The 13,979-nt window shown below is 39.4% G+C and overlaps 1 protein-coding gene across 1 annotated transcript; it reads left to right on the forward strand.

Annotated features, from left to right (window-relative positions):
- The first annotated feature begins 8,233 nt into the window (after nucleotides 1–8,233).
- phox2bb (paired like homeobox 2Bb) lies at nucleotides 8,234–13,344 on the forward strand. The gene is made up of 3 exons (XM_040010316.1): nucleotides 8,234–10,027; nucleotides 10,664–10,851; nucleotides 11,188–13,344. The coding sequence occupies exons 1-3, from the start codon at nucleotides 9,787–9,789 to the stop codon at nucleotides 11,614–11,616; spliced, it is 858 nt and encodes a 285-aa protein (XP_039866250.1). The 5' UTR covers nucleotides 8,234–9,786; the 3' UTR covers nucleotides 11,617–13,344.
- Nucleotides 13,345–13,979: the final 635 nt, after the last annotated feature.

The following is a 13,979-nucleotide window of genomic DNA, read 5'->3' on the forward strand; positions in this document are numbered from 1 at the left end:
TAATGTTTGGGTTTTGGTGCCTTAAATCAAAATGCAAATGAAAGAAAAGCTAACGACAGTAACAAAATATTCAAATTCCAGCCATCTGGTCAAATTCTGACATGCTACCTGCCTCTTAACATGAACTTTGTCACTTCAAGAGTAAAGTGGATGATTTCCAGCTCACTTCTAGCTCCCTGTGTTTATTCTTGAACTGGTGTAGCTTTGCATCATTACCCATTCAGAATAACTCTTACTTATCCTATACTGGGCTTTGACATGACTCCTACTGCTAAATACAGGCACTATGAACATTGAGGTCCCAGTTTTTGCTAAACATGACAATGTAATCATTTTCCAAAAGCAGTGCTGCAGTAGTCTCACAGAGAGCCTAGACTTCTCTATCTCTATGAAACCTTCATAATATCGTGCCTTAAATTACAAAAAAAAGAAGGAAAAAGAAAGAATATGATCAATTAGCAGTTTTCATTTGTGTAAATTTTACTATATCTGGCATTTTTGTGCAGTTGGTTGCGTAAAATGCATTGTGCCATTTTTTAAAGCTTTGGGTAAATTAAAAAAAAAAAAAAAAAATCACAGTGATGATGCACATGTTCTTATAAATCCAAAAGAATATGTATCATATATAATACAGTTTGTGTTAAAGGGTTAGTGCATGCTCAGTTGGTACTAAGGAGTCCAAAATCTGCCGCAAAGATTTTCCCCAATGCCATTACACCACCCTCAGCCTGAACTGTTTCATGTTGTTTACACCAAATTTGGACCCCACCATTCAGATGTTACAGCATCACTCATCAGACCAGGAAAGGTTTTTTCCAGTCTGCTGTTGTCCAATTGTGATGAGCACATGTGAATTAGCCTTAGTTTCCTGTTCTTATCTTTTAATCATTCTCTGTAAACCCTGGAGATGGTTGTATAGGACAGCCCCAGCAGTTTCTGAAAGACTCGGACAAACTTATCTGACAACAACATTCAAAGGCACTAAAATTATCCCCATTCTGATGCTCTGAACTTCAGTAGGTTATTTGTCTAAGATAATGCCATGTCTGATTGAACAGGTGTAGCCGAACTCACAAAGTGGCTGTTGAGTGTATTATAGCGTGTTATTTCTGGACAATCTATGGATTGTCTCAGGCAGGCTTATTCAGCAGACTTGTTGTTCCATACAAAGTCATATATTTGATCATTTTTTCATGAGGCCCCTTTATATTTTTCTTACCCGCTTCATGTAGTGATTAATTTGGTGTGCAGGTGTTTTTTTTTTTTTTTTAAAGTTCTTTACCAACAAACAAACAAACTACAACAAAACTGCTGCTGAAAAGTCAGTTAAAAAATAAAGCTGGTGTTATGTGTTTTGTTTTGTTTTTTCTCTGAGGAAATTTCATGAAAATTGCAAAAGCATCAACAGTGAATGGGTGAAAAATGTGTTTTTAAAAAGGCTGAAGCATTTCTTAAAATGATCAGGCATCATTATTAGTCAAGCTGGAGTAAATAGTGCATTTGCTATGGACTATTTTCAAATGCTGATCAATACACATTTTGTGCTTTACTATTTCCAGAAGCGGGAATGTTGGATGGACTCTAAACACCGTATCTATCCATCCTAATGAAGCAACAGGGTGGCTTTGCAATATTTTTAATCTGACAAAACAAATGAACAAGATTTTGGCTACAGAGAACATATCATAATGATCAAATCGTTGTGTTCTTTTGATTTGTTCATATTATGAAAAATACATAAGAAATTATGCCTGTATCTTCTAGTGACTTGATATGGGCTCTAATGATGAAGCCCACTAACAAGAGCCTCTGTGAAAACATTAGAAAACATTATAAATCAAAGCACCCTTTTTGTTTACCGACCAATTTGCCATCCGCATCTATTGATTTCAGCCAGAATGCCGAATCTTTGTCTTCCAGCTCTGTAGTGCAGCATCATCCTTCAGAGCCCAGACAGTGGCCTTCTGGGAACAGGAAGTGAATCAGAGTCTGCAGTGGACAGACTGACTCTGATGGCTCCCATCTGGCTGTTCTTTAAGGATTCCATCCAATCAAATTAGCTTTGATTGATCAACAAGTGCTGCCATTGGATGGTAGTCATGGCAATATAAATCACCCTCTCCCATCAATACGGATGGCTTCATTGAAGATGAGCAGTGGTGACAAAGTGTGCATGAATTTCGAGGAAGTTGACTTCCTCTTGTACAGTTTAGTAAATTTGAGGTTGCTGCTGGAGAGAAGAGAGATGATGGTATCAGGATCTTGCTGTTCAAAGATGGATGTGATTCAACATGAACTCTGGATTTACGCATGAAAAACTCGTCACAGTTATCTTATAAAATGATTTTCTAGCATGCAAATGAATGCGCTAATCATTACTTATTAACTGATTATAAAATTTCAAATACTATGCACTTACCAAGATACACGTACAACAAACACAGCTATACATTTTGTTTGGGAAGAAACCAAGGTTTGTTTAATTTAGCATCCATCTGGTATTCAACAATTAATTCACTAACAACTTTTTTTTTTTAATGAGGAAACGTTGCCAAATAGAGCTTCACAAATTGGATGTGGGACTCAATACCATTAAAATATTCAAAGTAATGCACAAACAGCAGTTGGAGTAGTAAGTGCTAGACTGAAACATGTCAAATCAACAAAAAACGAACAAGCAAATCAGTTAAAATGGTGGCATGGTCAATTAAAATAGATTTTATTCACTTCTTCTCTAAATATCTTATCAATAAGCTGTAGCCAAACACTCTAAACAGAGGCAGTTTAACTTATCAGTCACGACTGTACTGTACTGTTCTACTACCTAGCATTATGAAGCACAAGCGGTATACTATGTGGTGCAGATGCTGAATCTGCAGAATGCATCTCCATTGGTGAGTTTCTTGTTGTTTCAGCTTCTAAAGCCACTGAAAACAGTGACTTCAAATTTGGGCCTGGCAATTTTGTGCTAGCCATGCCAGTGCCAGCTTTTCGCCACTGCGTGTCAATGGAAAAGCATGGAACCAGTTTTAGATTGGGCGCTGGAACTGCTTTAGTGGAAAATAGATAGTGTGGTTATCTAATCTAAATCTAAAGTGAACTGAAGTTAAGTAACTTCTAGTGAAGAAGTAGCTCACAGGAGGAAAATGAGTGATGGTGGGCATGACAATGGAAAATAAGTTAGAGCGCTAATTAACTAAAGTGATATGATCCTACTCCTTATTTATCATAATAGATTTTCATGTATTGAGAATTATAAAACTGCTATATCGTGATACCATCTTTATTATGGGTGATACTAATGGGAGCTACTGTAATGTCCACCCAATGTGGTAAACTTCTTCAACTGAGTAATTATAAAAAATGTGGAAACAACCCATTGAGCACAGCTTCTTCAATATTTCTGCTGTTATGTTTAGCTTTCTTTGCATATAAGTTTAGATCTATTTGTTTTATTGTTATTTCAAAGCTTTTGTTTTAAAACTGAAAAAAAGGACTTTTTAAAATTAAAACTATATAGTACCTCATCTCAGTGGAAAAAGTGGAGAGAAACTTGCTTAAAAACACCAGTCATGGTAGATTTAGACTTTTTACTTTGCAGTAATAAACTTCAAACACTATTTGTGTATGAATGAATTGTAAAGTAGCCATTATAATTTAACCTACATGACTGTGGGGGTTTATAAGTATGGTGTTCATTAGTTGTTAATAAGGGTTGACTGAAGCTGTTCAAATTTCAGTCAAACACACCTGCACACTGAACTACCTCAAATCATCTGCATGATCAGGTGATGGCTGTACATCAGCTTAAATAAATGGTTATTTAATCTGTCTTACAAAATGTTTGTGAGAGACACTGTTTGAAGTTTTGTTACAGCAGTAACAATATAGCACCCTGACAGCTTGTGATATTGATAAGTTCATTACCATTTGTGACCTCAGATGTACAAGAAACAATAGATTTGAGAAGACCTGTTTTTGTGCATGCAGGGTTATTGTCTCTTGTTGGGACTCTTTTGACTATATGGAAATAATAATTCATATGAGCTGCCATGTGATTTATGCAGATGGAGTCTGGGGGCAAAATAAAGAGTCTAATGTACAACTGGGGCCACGTGTTTAGTCTGAGCGCATCAAAAGAATATGAAATTGAGAACGGGGCACGAGGCTAAACAAATGAGCAGCTTTAGAAATTGATAGCAGGTGTTTACATGCGGCATTTTTGCATATTGTAATGTCGAAGCAGGGGTGTGTAATAAACATTACAAAGCGTTGTATAGTCTAATAATCAATATAACTCACAATGACCTTGACGTTTTATGATGGATTGGGAGACACGGCCTACTGTAATTGCTGCCCAGCCCTCCCTCCCTCTTTCCTTCCTTTCACCCTGCCGCCTCCGCTCCTTCTCTCTTCCCTTTTTTGACATTAAAAACCGCTCCATCATCCTCGATGCGCCGCCTTGTCGCCTGCCGCTCAGATGACCATTAATCGCTTAATTCCAGTAAACCTACGTGCGCACAAAAGGCCCCTGTCTGCTGCTTAATGCATGTGTGATTAAGCTTTTAGGCCGACCACACGGCATTATTAGCAAGCAGGTCCTTGTATAGAGAGCCAAATGCCTTCAGGGGGCCCGAGGGTGGTGTAGGATAGAGGAGGGGTGGGTGCGGAGGGTGAGAGGGGAGGCAAGTTAATGACACTGACCCTCACTTCCCCAACAGCTATTCAATTCAACAATAATAACGGGTCACGCAGCTGATTTATGAGGCTCAGCCTAATAATTGTCAATTGCTAATGCGGGGGTTGGAAGGGGGTTAATGCCAGTAGACTATGCTAAATAAAATATGCTTTGACCCCACTGGGGGGAAAAGCAGGAGGCCAGAAAAAAAATGACAGATGATTTTTCAGATTGCCCCCCTCCCCAAAAAAGCTTGTTGCAGTTTAACTGAGTCTAAATCACAACGTGGTTCGGCGTCTGTGACTTAAAACATTTATCTGGGACCTGACTCTGACTCTAAGCCTGACTCCGGCCTGCATACCCCATCCGTCCGCCTGCATGGCTGCAATAAATTAATAACAACCAAACAATGTGTCGTGGAGAGGCGGATTCAATTACCAAGTTTATTTACAGGGAAAATCTCATGAAGGCCATTGACCAACGTTAAACAGCGCGGGATGAAACGATGACAAGAGCTCCGATAAGAATTTAATTCCATCTCATTTCAGACGATTTTATGAATCAAATTCTTGAACACTGGCAAGAGATTTAATGATCACATCTTTGCGAAATCTTATTTCAGGACCGGTCGATGGCATTTCTCTGCGTTAATGTCGACTTAGAGGTTGGAGTAATTTAGTAATTGATTCCTTGCCTGGCTCTCGCCCGTGCCAAGGCCGCGTTTGAGGGTAATATGTTTCCTAATCTTATCCACTGGAATAAGATTTTTATGTTAATCCACTGGCTGGTCTCTTGGTCACTTGGGAAGAGCAGATAAAGGCTCAGAGGGGCCAGAGAGGCCAGAGGAGACGAGCTGTGCTCTGCTGGAGCTGGCTGCAGCATCTGGAAGACAGTTAACGTAAGATAAGAGGGAAAAATTACACACCACACAACCTGTAGTCCACGAATTCAAAACAGTTACATTCACAATTTATTACGTGATCATTATAAACCCATAAAGGCGAGATGAAATGGCGCTAAGTTGATTTTTTTTCCCCCTCCCTTCTTCTCCTTTACTGTATCTGACGATCACCGTGACCTCTGGTGATTTTATTTCATAGATTTTAACAAGGTGTAAATGCACATAATATTTTCTCCATAAAAATACAAAATACACAAACAACATCACGAGACTGAGCCTGCTCGCAGCAGGCTGTATCCCTGGCGTCTTTTGTGCTGGCTGAACGTTTTTTTCTGCAGACATGGAGAAAGACACCAGCTTCTAATTGAATTTTGCCTCTTTCCCAGATGTCACTTTCCATCTGTGCGCTTGGAAACGCGATGCGCCTTTTACGCACCAGCCTGGAACACCTTAAAGTCTGATGTTTGATCCCCCCCACTCCCCCCACCCCAACCCATCCTTTTGAGTTAACATATTTTGCGATGTTCAGTTTTACATGGTGAAAAGAAAGTACACCTAGACAAAATATCCAACACGAATGTGATTTATTACAGAATAATTGCCACCCATTAATAATAACCCGAATTATTAGTGTAAAGATGTAGCAAAGCCTCCTTTCTCATCTTGTAATCGTTTTTCTCAGATATTTTTCACGCATTTTGCAACTAGAGGGAGACCTTCTATCCATCCCGTCAAATTGAGACATCAGACTAAATTGCCATGAGAAATCGCCCCCAAAATGAATTTTTTATCTGCTCCAGAGCCCCTCCCCTGCAACACGCGGCCTTATTAATAACCGTTTTGATAAGCGTAGGATTTCCTCGGGCGGAGGAGTGAGACATTGTAGGTGAAATGTGACAGCGGGACCCTCCCATCTTTCTCTCTCTCTTTATCCTCCTCTGTTACTTTGCCTTTTCAGGGGAGTGGATCCATCCAATCCATCCAGAGACAATGGCATTTTGTTCCACTTTTTGTCCCTCCTGTCGACCCGCATTCCTATATTGCTGAGCAACGATAGTGTGCACTAAATGGAGAGGAGTTCCTCCCATATCCCTTCTATTGTCCGGCACTTGCCAAGGGAATTTAAGGTCTTGCACACATCGCGTTTTCCTGATTTATTTAAGTGAATACATATGGTTGAGGCCCTTTATTTGCACCGTAATTACGAATTAAAGGACAATTATGTTAGTGTAAATCACTGTTTCTTCCTCACTCACTGTGTTTGGAAAAGGTGCTCTGTATGGAGAGTGTTTCAATCTGCAGCCAACAGACCCTGTGCATCCACATAAAAGCTGACTGCACGTCTTGCATCTTGTAAAATCTTTTCAAAAGTCATTTAAGTCAACTCACATTGCAGATTTTCTCCTTTCAAATTTTATATTCTCACATCAAAACAAAATCAAACTGCGGCTTTGGGTGCCAGCCGAACCAGCTGAAAGAATTAAAAGATGTTGAAACTATAAAAAAGGAGGCGTTTCAATAGCTGGTCTATGGCGGAGGGACTATAGACCACAAGAATAAAGAGCAGCTTCAGTGAAAGAAACCGATGGCTAAAAGCTATAATTGTATTTGCCTCGGCGAAATATCAGAAAAGACTTCTCGTTTCTTTGAGCGTTATTAGATTAATTCCCAGAGATGGTTTCTTTTCTCGCTGCCAGACGCGTGGAGGGAGGACGGTGAACCATTTGGCTCTTTGGTTTCAATAATCAAATTAACCATTTGGTACAACTTTTGGGTCCCAGCTCGTGTGTAGAAAGAGAAAATAAAAAAAAGAAAACATTTACATAATAGGGACCGGGTTGTGTCAAGAAAGAATTAACTTTTTTCTGTTCTCATTGATCCCTGGGAAGACAATGTACACAAGGAAGAAAAGGGAGAAACACACTGCAACACGTCAGCAATTGTGGAGAAAAATAATTGATGGCAGAATGCAAGCAGGTTTTCTATTTATTATTATTTTTTATTTAGCGGGAGCTGCACCTTGTTGTGTTCGGTGCCACATTCAGCCTCATATTCTCCCCTGTTTCAGTTTAAATAACAAAGCAAGTCAATATTTTTACTAAAAGGCAACAATTAAAAAAATAAAATCGTATATTTTATGTCATGGAGGTATAAATGGTGCACAGTCTATAAAAATATATAGCTATAGGTAATACATCTTATTTTATTTAGTGAAGCTATTTAGAATATGAAATCTTTATGTCTTCAGATATTGACCTGCTAGCATTTTTCCAGTAAACGTCTACATTGTTTTTATATCAGCCTATAAAAATTATTGTATATAAAACTCAATACTATGACAAAATCAAATATCTCCGAGGTACTACAGTTACAAGAAACAAAGATCTATAAAAATCTTATGATGACGTTTTATAGGTTTTAAGACAAAATTTTGTAATATGTAATGTCCAAGCTGATAGCCTCAATATAATATTAATAATAGAAAATACTAACATACTCTATTGATCATTTTATCCTCAGATATTATAAGAATATTATTGTAACACTTCGATGTAGGGCCACTACTCATATCAATCACCCAAACATGAACAGAATAATAAATTCAATAATCAAACACTTATGTGCTAAATTTAATAAATGCACCGTAATTGCTTTTTCTTCTTTTTGTGTTTCGATCATTTGAAAGGGAAAACTCGCTGCTTCAACAGAGGACTTGAACTCGGTCCAGTGGAAAAAAAAAGAGGAAGAAGAAACGCATCGAGAGTGTAAGCGCCATACAAAATGGTTCACCTTATTACGCAAACCAAATTAACCACTCAGCCAATATTGTGAGCCTAAGAGGTCCGATGACTGCCTCGCCAGTTCGTTACTTTCATTAGAAAGATGTTATTTGCCAAATAAACGGAATAATGAAAGTAATAAAGACAATTACAAACTCATTTGAATCATAAAAATACACCCGGAAGTTTCGGGGAGATTATACTGCAGCTGAGCAGGAAAAGATTTGGAAAAATGTTGGCAGAAAAGGCAAAATTTAGTATGAAATCGAAGCCGGAAAATACGTTTATTACCGCGCATAAATTCCAACACGTTGGGCTCTGAGCCCATGGAGACAATTTCTACCTTTCTTTCTACCTCCCCCCTTAATAACAGCAACAAAGTCGTGAACCACAAATGATTCTGTCCGGATTTAAAATCGAGCTGTGTCTAAGAGTTTCGTGTTAAATAAAACCCGAAGAAATCCAGACAGGCGATACTGCGTGCAGGTAGCACACATTCGGTTTAAAAATCATATACGTGAATGCATATCTCGTTTCTTTTTCTCTAAAGTTGATACAAACAGGTAATTAAAAAAATTAAACCAGGTGCTTTTGTAACAAATTGTTTAGCCCCAATAAAAATGTAGATGGTTATAAGAGATAAAAGCCGACACGTTTGGCTTCACTGCAGAAGACCAGAGTCAGGATCAGTGAAAATAGTCGGAGCAGACGGGCAGAAAGAAGAGGTAGAGGGGGAATACTATGTGAAATCCTGCCCAAGGTATACGGTCGCTTAAAAGGCTTAAAAGCTTGGAGAAAATTGGATCAGGGAGAATCGTCACCCAACTTTCATTATTTCCAAGTGGTGTGATTGAATTAAAGGGCAAGATGGTGGTTGGAGAGGAGTGGGGTGGATGGGTAGAGGGGTGGGCGGCGGCGGTGGTGGTGGTGGAGGGGTGCGTAATGGCGAGGTATTAAATTCTAATTAGAGATGCAGGGGATCAATGATAGGGAGGTTGGACAGCCCGGGCCCCCAGTGCCAGCCCAATAGACTGATGAGTTATTGTCATGTAAAAAAGCGCTAGCAATAAGACCAAACGCTTTGCTATTGTCCAAGCGGAAAGAGCCAAGTTTATTATGAGGACTATATGCTCTAGAGACCTCGGGCTAGGCGGCTCTTAGGGGGCTTTTCATAAAACAGGGCTAGGTTCCTATAAAGGAGGCCAGTTTTGGAGCAGGCGCTGAGCAGTGAACATCTACCCACCGTCCAGCCTTTTTTTTCCCATCAGTTCAAACCAAACAAGTAATCTTTCCCCCCAAACTCAGACCGCGCGTCCTACTCATTTTTGTTTTTATTATTTTTTTCTTTCAAACCCATTTTTTGGGTGCTTTTGTTTGCCATTTTTTCCAGGGAAGTGCAGCTTTCTAACTCTACCGAGCCTTCTCAAATGTATAAAATGGAGTATTCTTACCTAAATTCCTCTGCCTACGAGTCATGTATGGCCGGGATGGACACTTCGAGCTTGGCATCGGCCTATGCGGACTTCAGTTCGTGCAGTCAAGCCAGTGGGTTTCAGTACAATCCCATCAGGACCACTTTTGGGGCCACCTCCGGCTGTCCGTCTCTCACGCCGGGGTCCTGCAGTCTGGGGACCCTGCGGGACCACCAGAGCAGCCCGTACGCCGCAGGTAAGCAGCGGCTCCAGAGCCTCAACCCGGTGTATTATAGGACGCCTTGATTGCATTTGAAAATGGAAATGTGTTTAGTATTTACGAAACGAAATTTGCTTACACAAATGAAAGAATTTATCACGTTAGAAGCGATTGCAGGCAAGCGGTAATTCGGTTACGGGGTTATACTATCCCAGTCACACCCAAAACCGCCAACAGAATTATCTTAAGCTGCCAAAATGATAGGCATAATTTATTTACTTTGCGATGAGACATAAAGCTTCGAAAATAATTAGATAACCAAAGACTAAAGCTCATTATTGACACCGAATTGGAGTTACAGTAGCAACAAGCGGGGCGGATGGGAACATTATGACAAGTTTTCAAACTTGAGCCTCAATCTGAGGAGAACAATTAGTTTAACATTACAATTAACCCCATCACAGGTCTGCAACGTTATCAGTTCTGAACTAATTCAAAGGTAATCAAAGGCATAATACAATTGGAACCTTTAGCCCAGCGTCCTTAACCGGATTTTAAACAAAATATTGAATTTACTTCCATTTGACAACATCACATTTACACACCCTCATATCTCCCCATTACTGCACCGATAAGACCACTGCACGTGTAACCATGACATTTCATTTACAGTTCCATACAAACTCTTCACGGATCACGGGGGACTGAACGAGAAGAGAAAGCAGAGGCGCATCCGGACCACTTTCACCAGCGCACAGCTGAAGGAGCTGGAGCGGGTTTTTGCTGAAACACACTACCCGGACATCTACACTAGAGAGGAGCTGGCACTCAAAATCGATCTGACTGAAGCCAGAGTGCAGGTACATAACTACCGACTCCTTTTACGCACAGTTACGCACTGGTGGATGCAAATGAGAACTATTTCAAAATACTGGGTCTAATCAATCATTATCACTAGATTTTAAGCAAAAGTCGAACTGCTTTCACAATGTGAAGTGCTGAGTACTACTGCTGTGTACACATTGGCAAAATAGACAACGTCTTTCTTTTGAGGCTTTCAGATATTAAAACGTCTTTATATGACTAAATTATTTAGAGAACTCAACTTTTCTGTCGCCCTTTGCTTTGTCAGTCTTCTAGAAATTTAAGTCACGGTCGTTAAACGTTTCTACTTCCACCTTTTCACAACTAAACAGGTATGGTTCCAAAACCGACGTGCCAAATTCCGCAAGCAGGAGCGGGCTGCAGCAGCGGCTGCAGCTGCAGCCAAGTCCAGTTCTGGAAAAAAGTCCGATTCGAGAGATGAAGACAGCAAAGAGACCAAAACCACCGACCCTGACAGCACAGGAGGACCGGGCCCGAACCCCGTGCCCACCTCCAACTGCGGCGGGCCGAGCCCTACTGCAGGCCAAGTCAACACCACCGGGAACGGACAAGCGGACCAAGTGAAGACCTCCGTGTCCACCGGCATGGGAGTGACAGCACCAAGCCAAGGCTGGGCCACCGCACCGGGGACCATCACCTCTATCCCGGACTCATTGGGCGGGCCCTTCGCCAGCGTACTGTCGTCTTTGCAAAGACAGAACGGAGCCAAAGCTACGTTAGTAAAGACCAGCATGTTCTAATGAAGCTTCACATCGGGGAAAGAGAAGCAGAGCAGGGGAAGAGAGATACGTTTCCTCCTTCTCTGGAGACTGAAAAGCAATCGCCCAAGACTGACTTAAGGACAACAAAAAGCAGTTAGGAAAAAAAGATTACTACTGTTATCTTTTATTTTTACGCCTTGCGTCGTTTCTTGTGGCCAGCTGGCAGTTTGCGGCAAACATATCCATCTTGACAAGTCAGATCGTCTTATAATAATAATAAAAAAAAAAGTTATTTTCTACAAACAAGTGCAAGTTGTGTAAAATCTTTTCAAGCATGTCTCGGGACGAAATACACTGAGAAATAAGACAGAAAAGGTCTTTTTCTACGTGCACCAATGTTATCTAAACAGCCATTATTCATGCATTAATTAAAAACACATTAAGCTTGAAATAAATACTTAAAATCGGATCAATTGACTTGTTAAGATGAATATATTTTGTTCAGATTTGGAGCATAAACAAACGTCGCCGCGCTGGAAAGGCGTAGTGCCATCAGTGAGCAAAGGAGCCTCGTTTAGTCACATTAAATGTCAGTGTTCATCAGATGCTTTGTTTCGTTCAGAGACGTTGAATTTCCACGACTGAGGATGCTTTCCACAAACATGGTATGAAACAACCAATATCCAACAAGACGCTGACGCATTTTGCTGTTTTGTTCTCTGCAGACACAACCTGCTGTGTGGAAGTGGCCTCTTACAGCTGTGTTTTGGTTTCTAAGGCTGCTGAGAATTTAGTTTCTTTAAATTATCGATATAAACACAATTATTTCCTCAAGAAAAAAGGCACAAACTTACTGCAATGTTCACCTCTGACAGGAAATCTGTATGTTTTGTGTGTCTTTCTACGGCAATGTTTTTGTGGCTCAAAATTGTATAGTGTTAATACGTATTATTGTCTCCTATAGTTGAACCATAGGCCATACTCCCTCGTAGATCGATCATACAAGTCTTTTTGATGTTTTACAAAATTCCCTCGGAAGAATTTATTTTGGGTAAAAAAGGGGAATGGATGCAAACATTGTATTTATTTCTATATAATTTGCATGTTGTCTCTTTGTCTGATTTTACAATGATTTCCCTCCCATTTTGTGAGCATTATGTAACATGTTTTGTCCAGGATCTGAAAGTTATTTATATGTAGGTAATGAATGCTTATATTTAAGAAGGAAATATTTCTACATGTGCACATAGTTTTCCAGGTGTACCATTGAAATGATTGTTGATGATAAAAAAAAAAATAGTCCATATTGTTTTGTCATGTTTTTCTTTGGGAAAGAAATCGTGGAAATGATCGGTTATTATTCTTTTTGTAGTATACGATTCTTGAACAATTTTGAAAAAACAAATTTTGTCACGGTGGTTTGAAAAGGGCGAAGATTTCAGCACCACGGACAGCACCGCGACGTTTCAGAATTCGTTCTTTCCGATTGACTTTTGGGAAAAAGAAAAAGAATGGGAGAAGGTAATCCGGCCTTTAGTTTAATTTATGAAACTAGGATGTTTCTTTAAAAACAAACAAACAGACAAACAAACAAACAGTCAGTCAATCTTTCTTCAAGAAACTAACTCTTATTAAAAGGCAATGTTTAAATTCGGGGGAAATATTGTATACGAACTTGAAATTAAACTACACTAAAATACACAAATTGATTATTTTTCAAGAAATGAAACTCAATCAGGTTTATTTTTAAAATGGTAAATAAGGAGTTAAACAAACTGGCTGACACTTTTTCTTTTATTAAAAAAAACATCCATGGAATCCAGTTTTCTGACTCAAGGCACAATTTGGGAATAATCGCTACCAGACTTTAGGTGAGATCAAAAATACGGAAATCCGTTAGTTGAACACAGAATTCGTTTCATGTATAAGGCAGAGAGTCCATCGATGTAAATGTTTTAATTTTATGAAGTCACATTTTAAAAAGGCACTCTAATCAAAAACTCAGGACCTTAATAAGCACCTCTTTGAATTTAAGGCCAAATAAATGTTCGGAGTCGTTATTCTCGGTTTATTCTGACCCAACTTGAGTATTATTTTAGTATCACCTGAAAACATCATCAGGCTACAGACGGGTTTTTTGTGTTTTATCATTAGAAATTTATGGTGCTGTCATAAAAACGCACATGAAAAAAAAAAAAAAGAGGTTTCTATTCTCACTGGGTTAGAATGAGCTATTATATTATTTGATAGTTTATCAATAGGAAGACACATTTCAAACAATTTCTATGTAAATCTTTAAATAACACTCGAAAATTGGTTACGGTCAGCCTTTTTGTTCTTGGAGTCACATGACACATAAAAAGGACAAAACAAATACGCTGTGATTACAGGTGAAATGACTG

Source organism: Simochromis diagramma, unplaced genomic scaffold (assembly GCF_900408965.1).
Source record: "Simochromis diagramma unplaced genomic scaffold, fSimDia1.1 OVJJ01000585.1, whole genome shotgun sequence".
In the NCBI taxonomy this organism is placed as follows: domain Eukaryota; kingdom Metazoa; phylum Chordata; class Actinopteri; order Cichliformes; family Cichlidae; genus Simochromis; species Simochromis diagramma.

Coding starts and splice junctions, on each gene's coding strand:
- phox2bb (XM_040010316.1), top strand. CDS start 9,787: ATGTATAAAATGGAGTATTCTTACCTAAATTCCTCTGCCTACGAGTCA. Junction 10,028..10,663: donor GAGCAGCCCGTACGCCGCAG/GTAAGCAGCGGC, acceptor TTTCATTTACAG/TTCCATACAAACTCTTCACG. Junction 10,852..11,187: donor TGACTGAAGCCAGAGTGCAG/GTACATAACTAC, acceptor ACAACTAAACAG/GTATGGTTCCAAAACCGACG.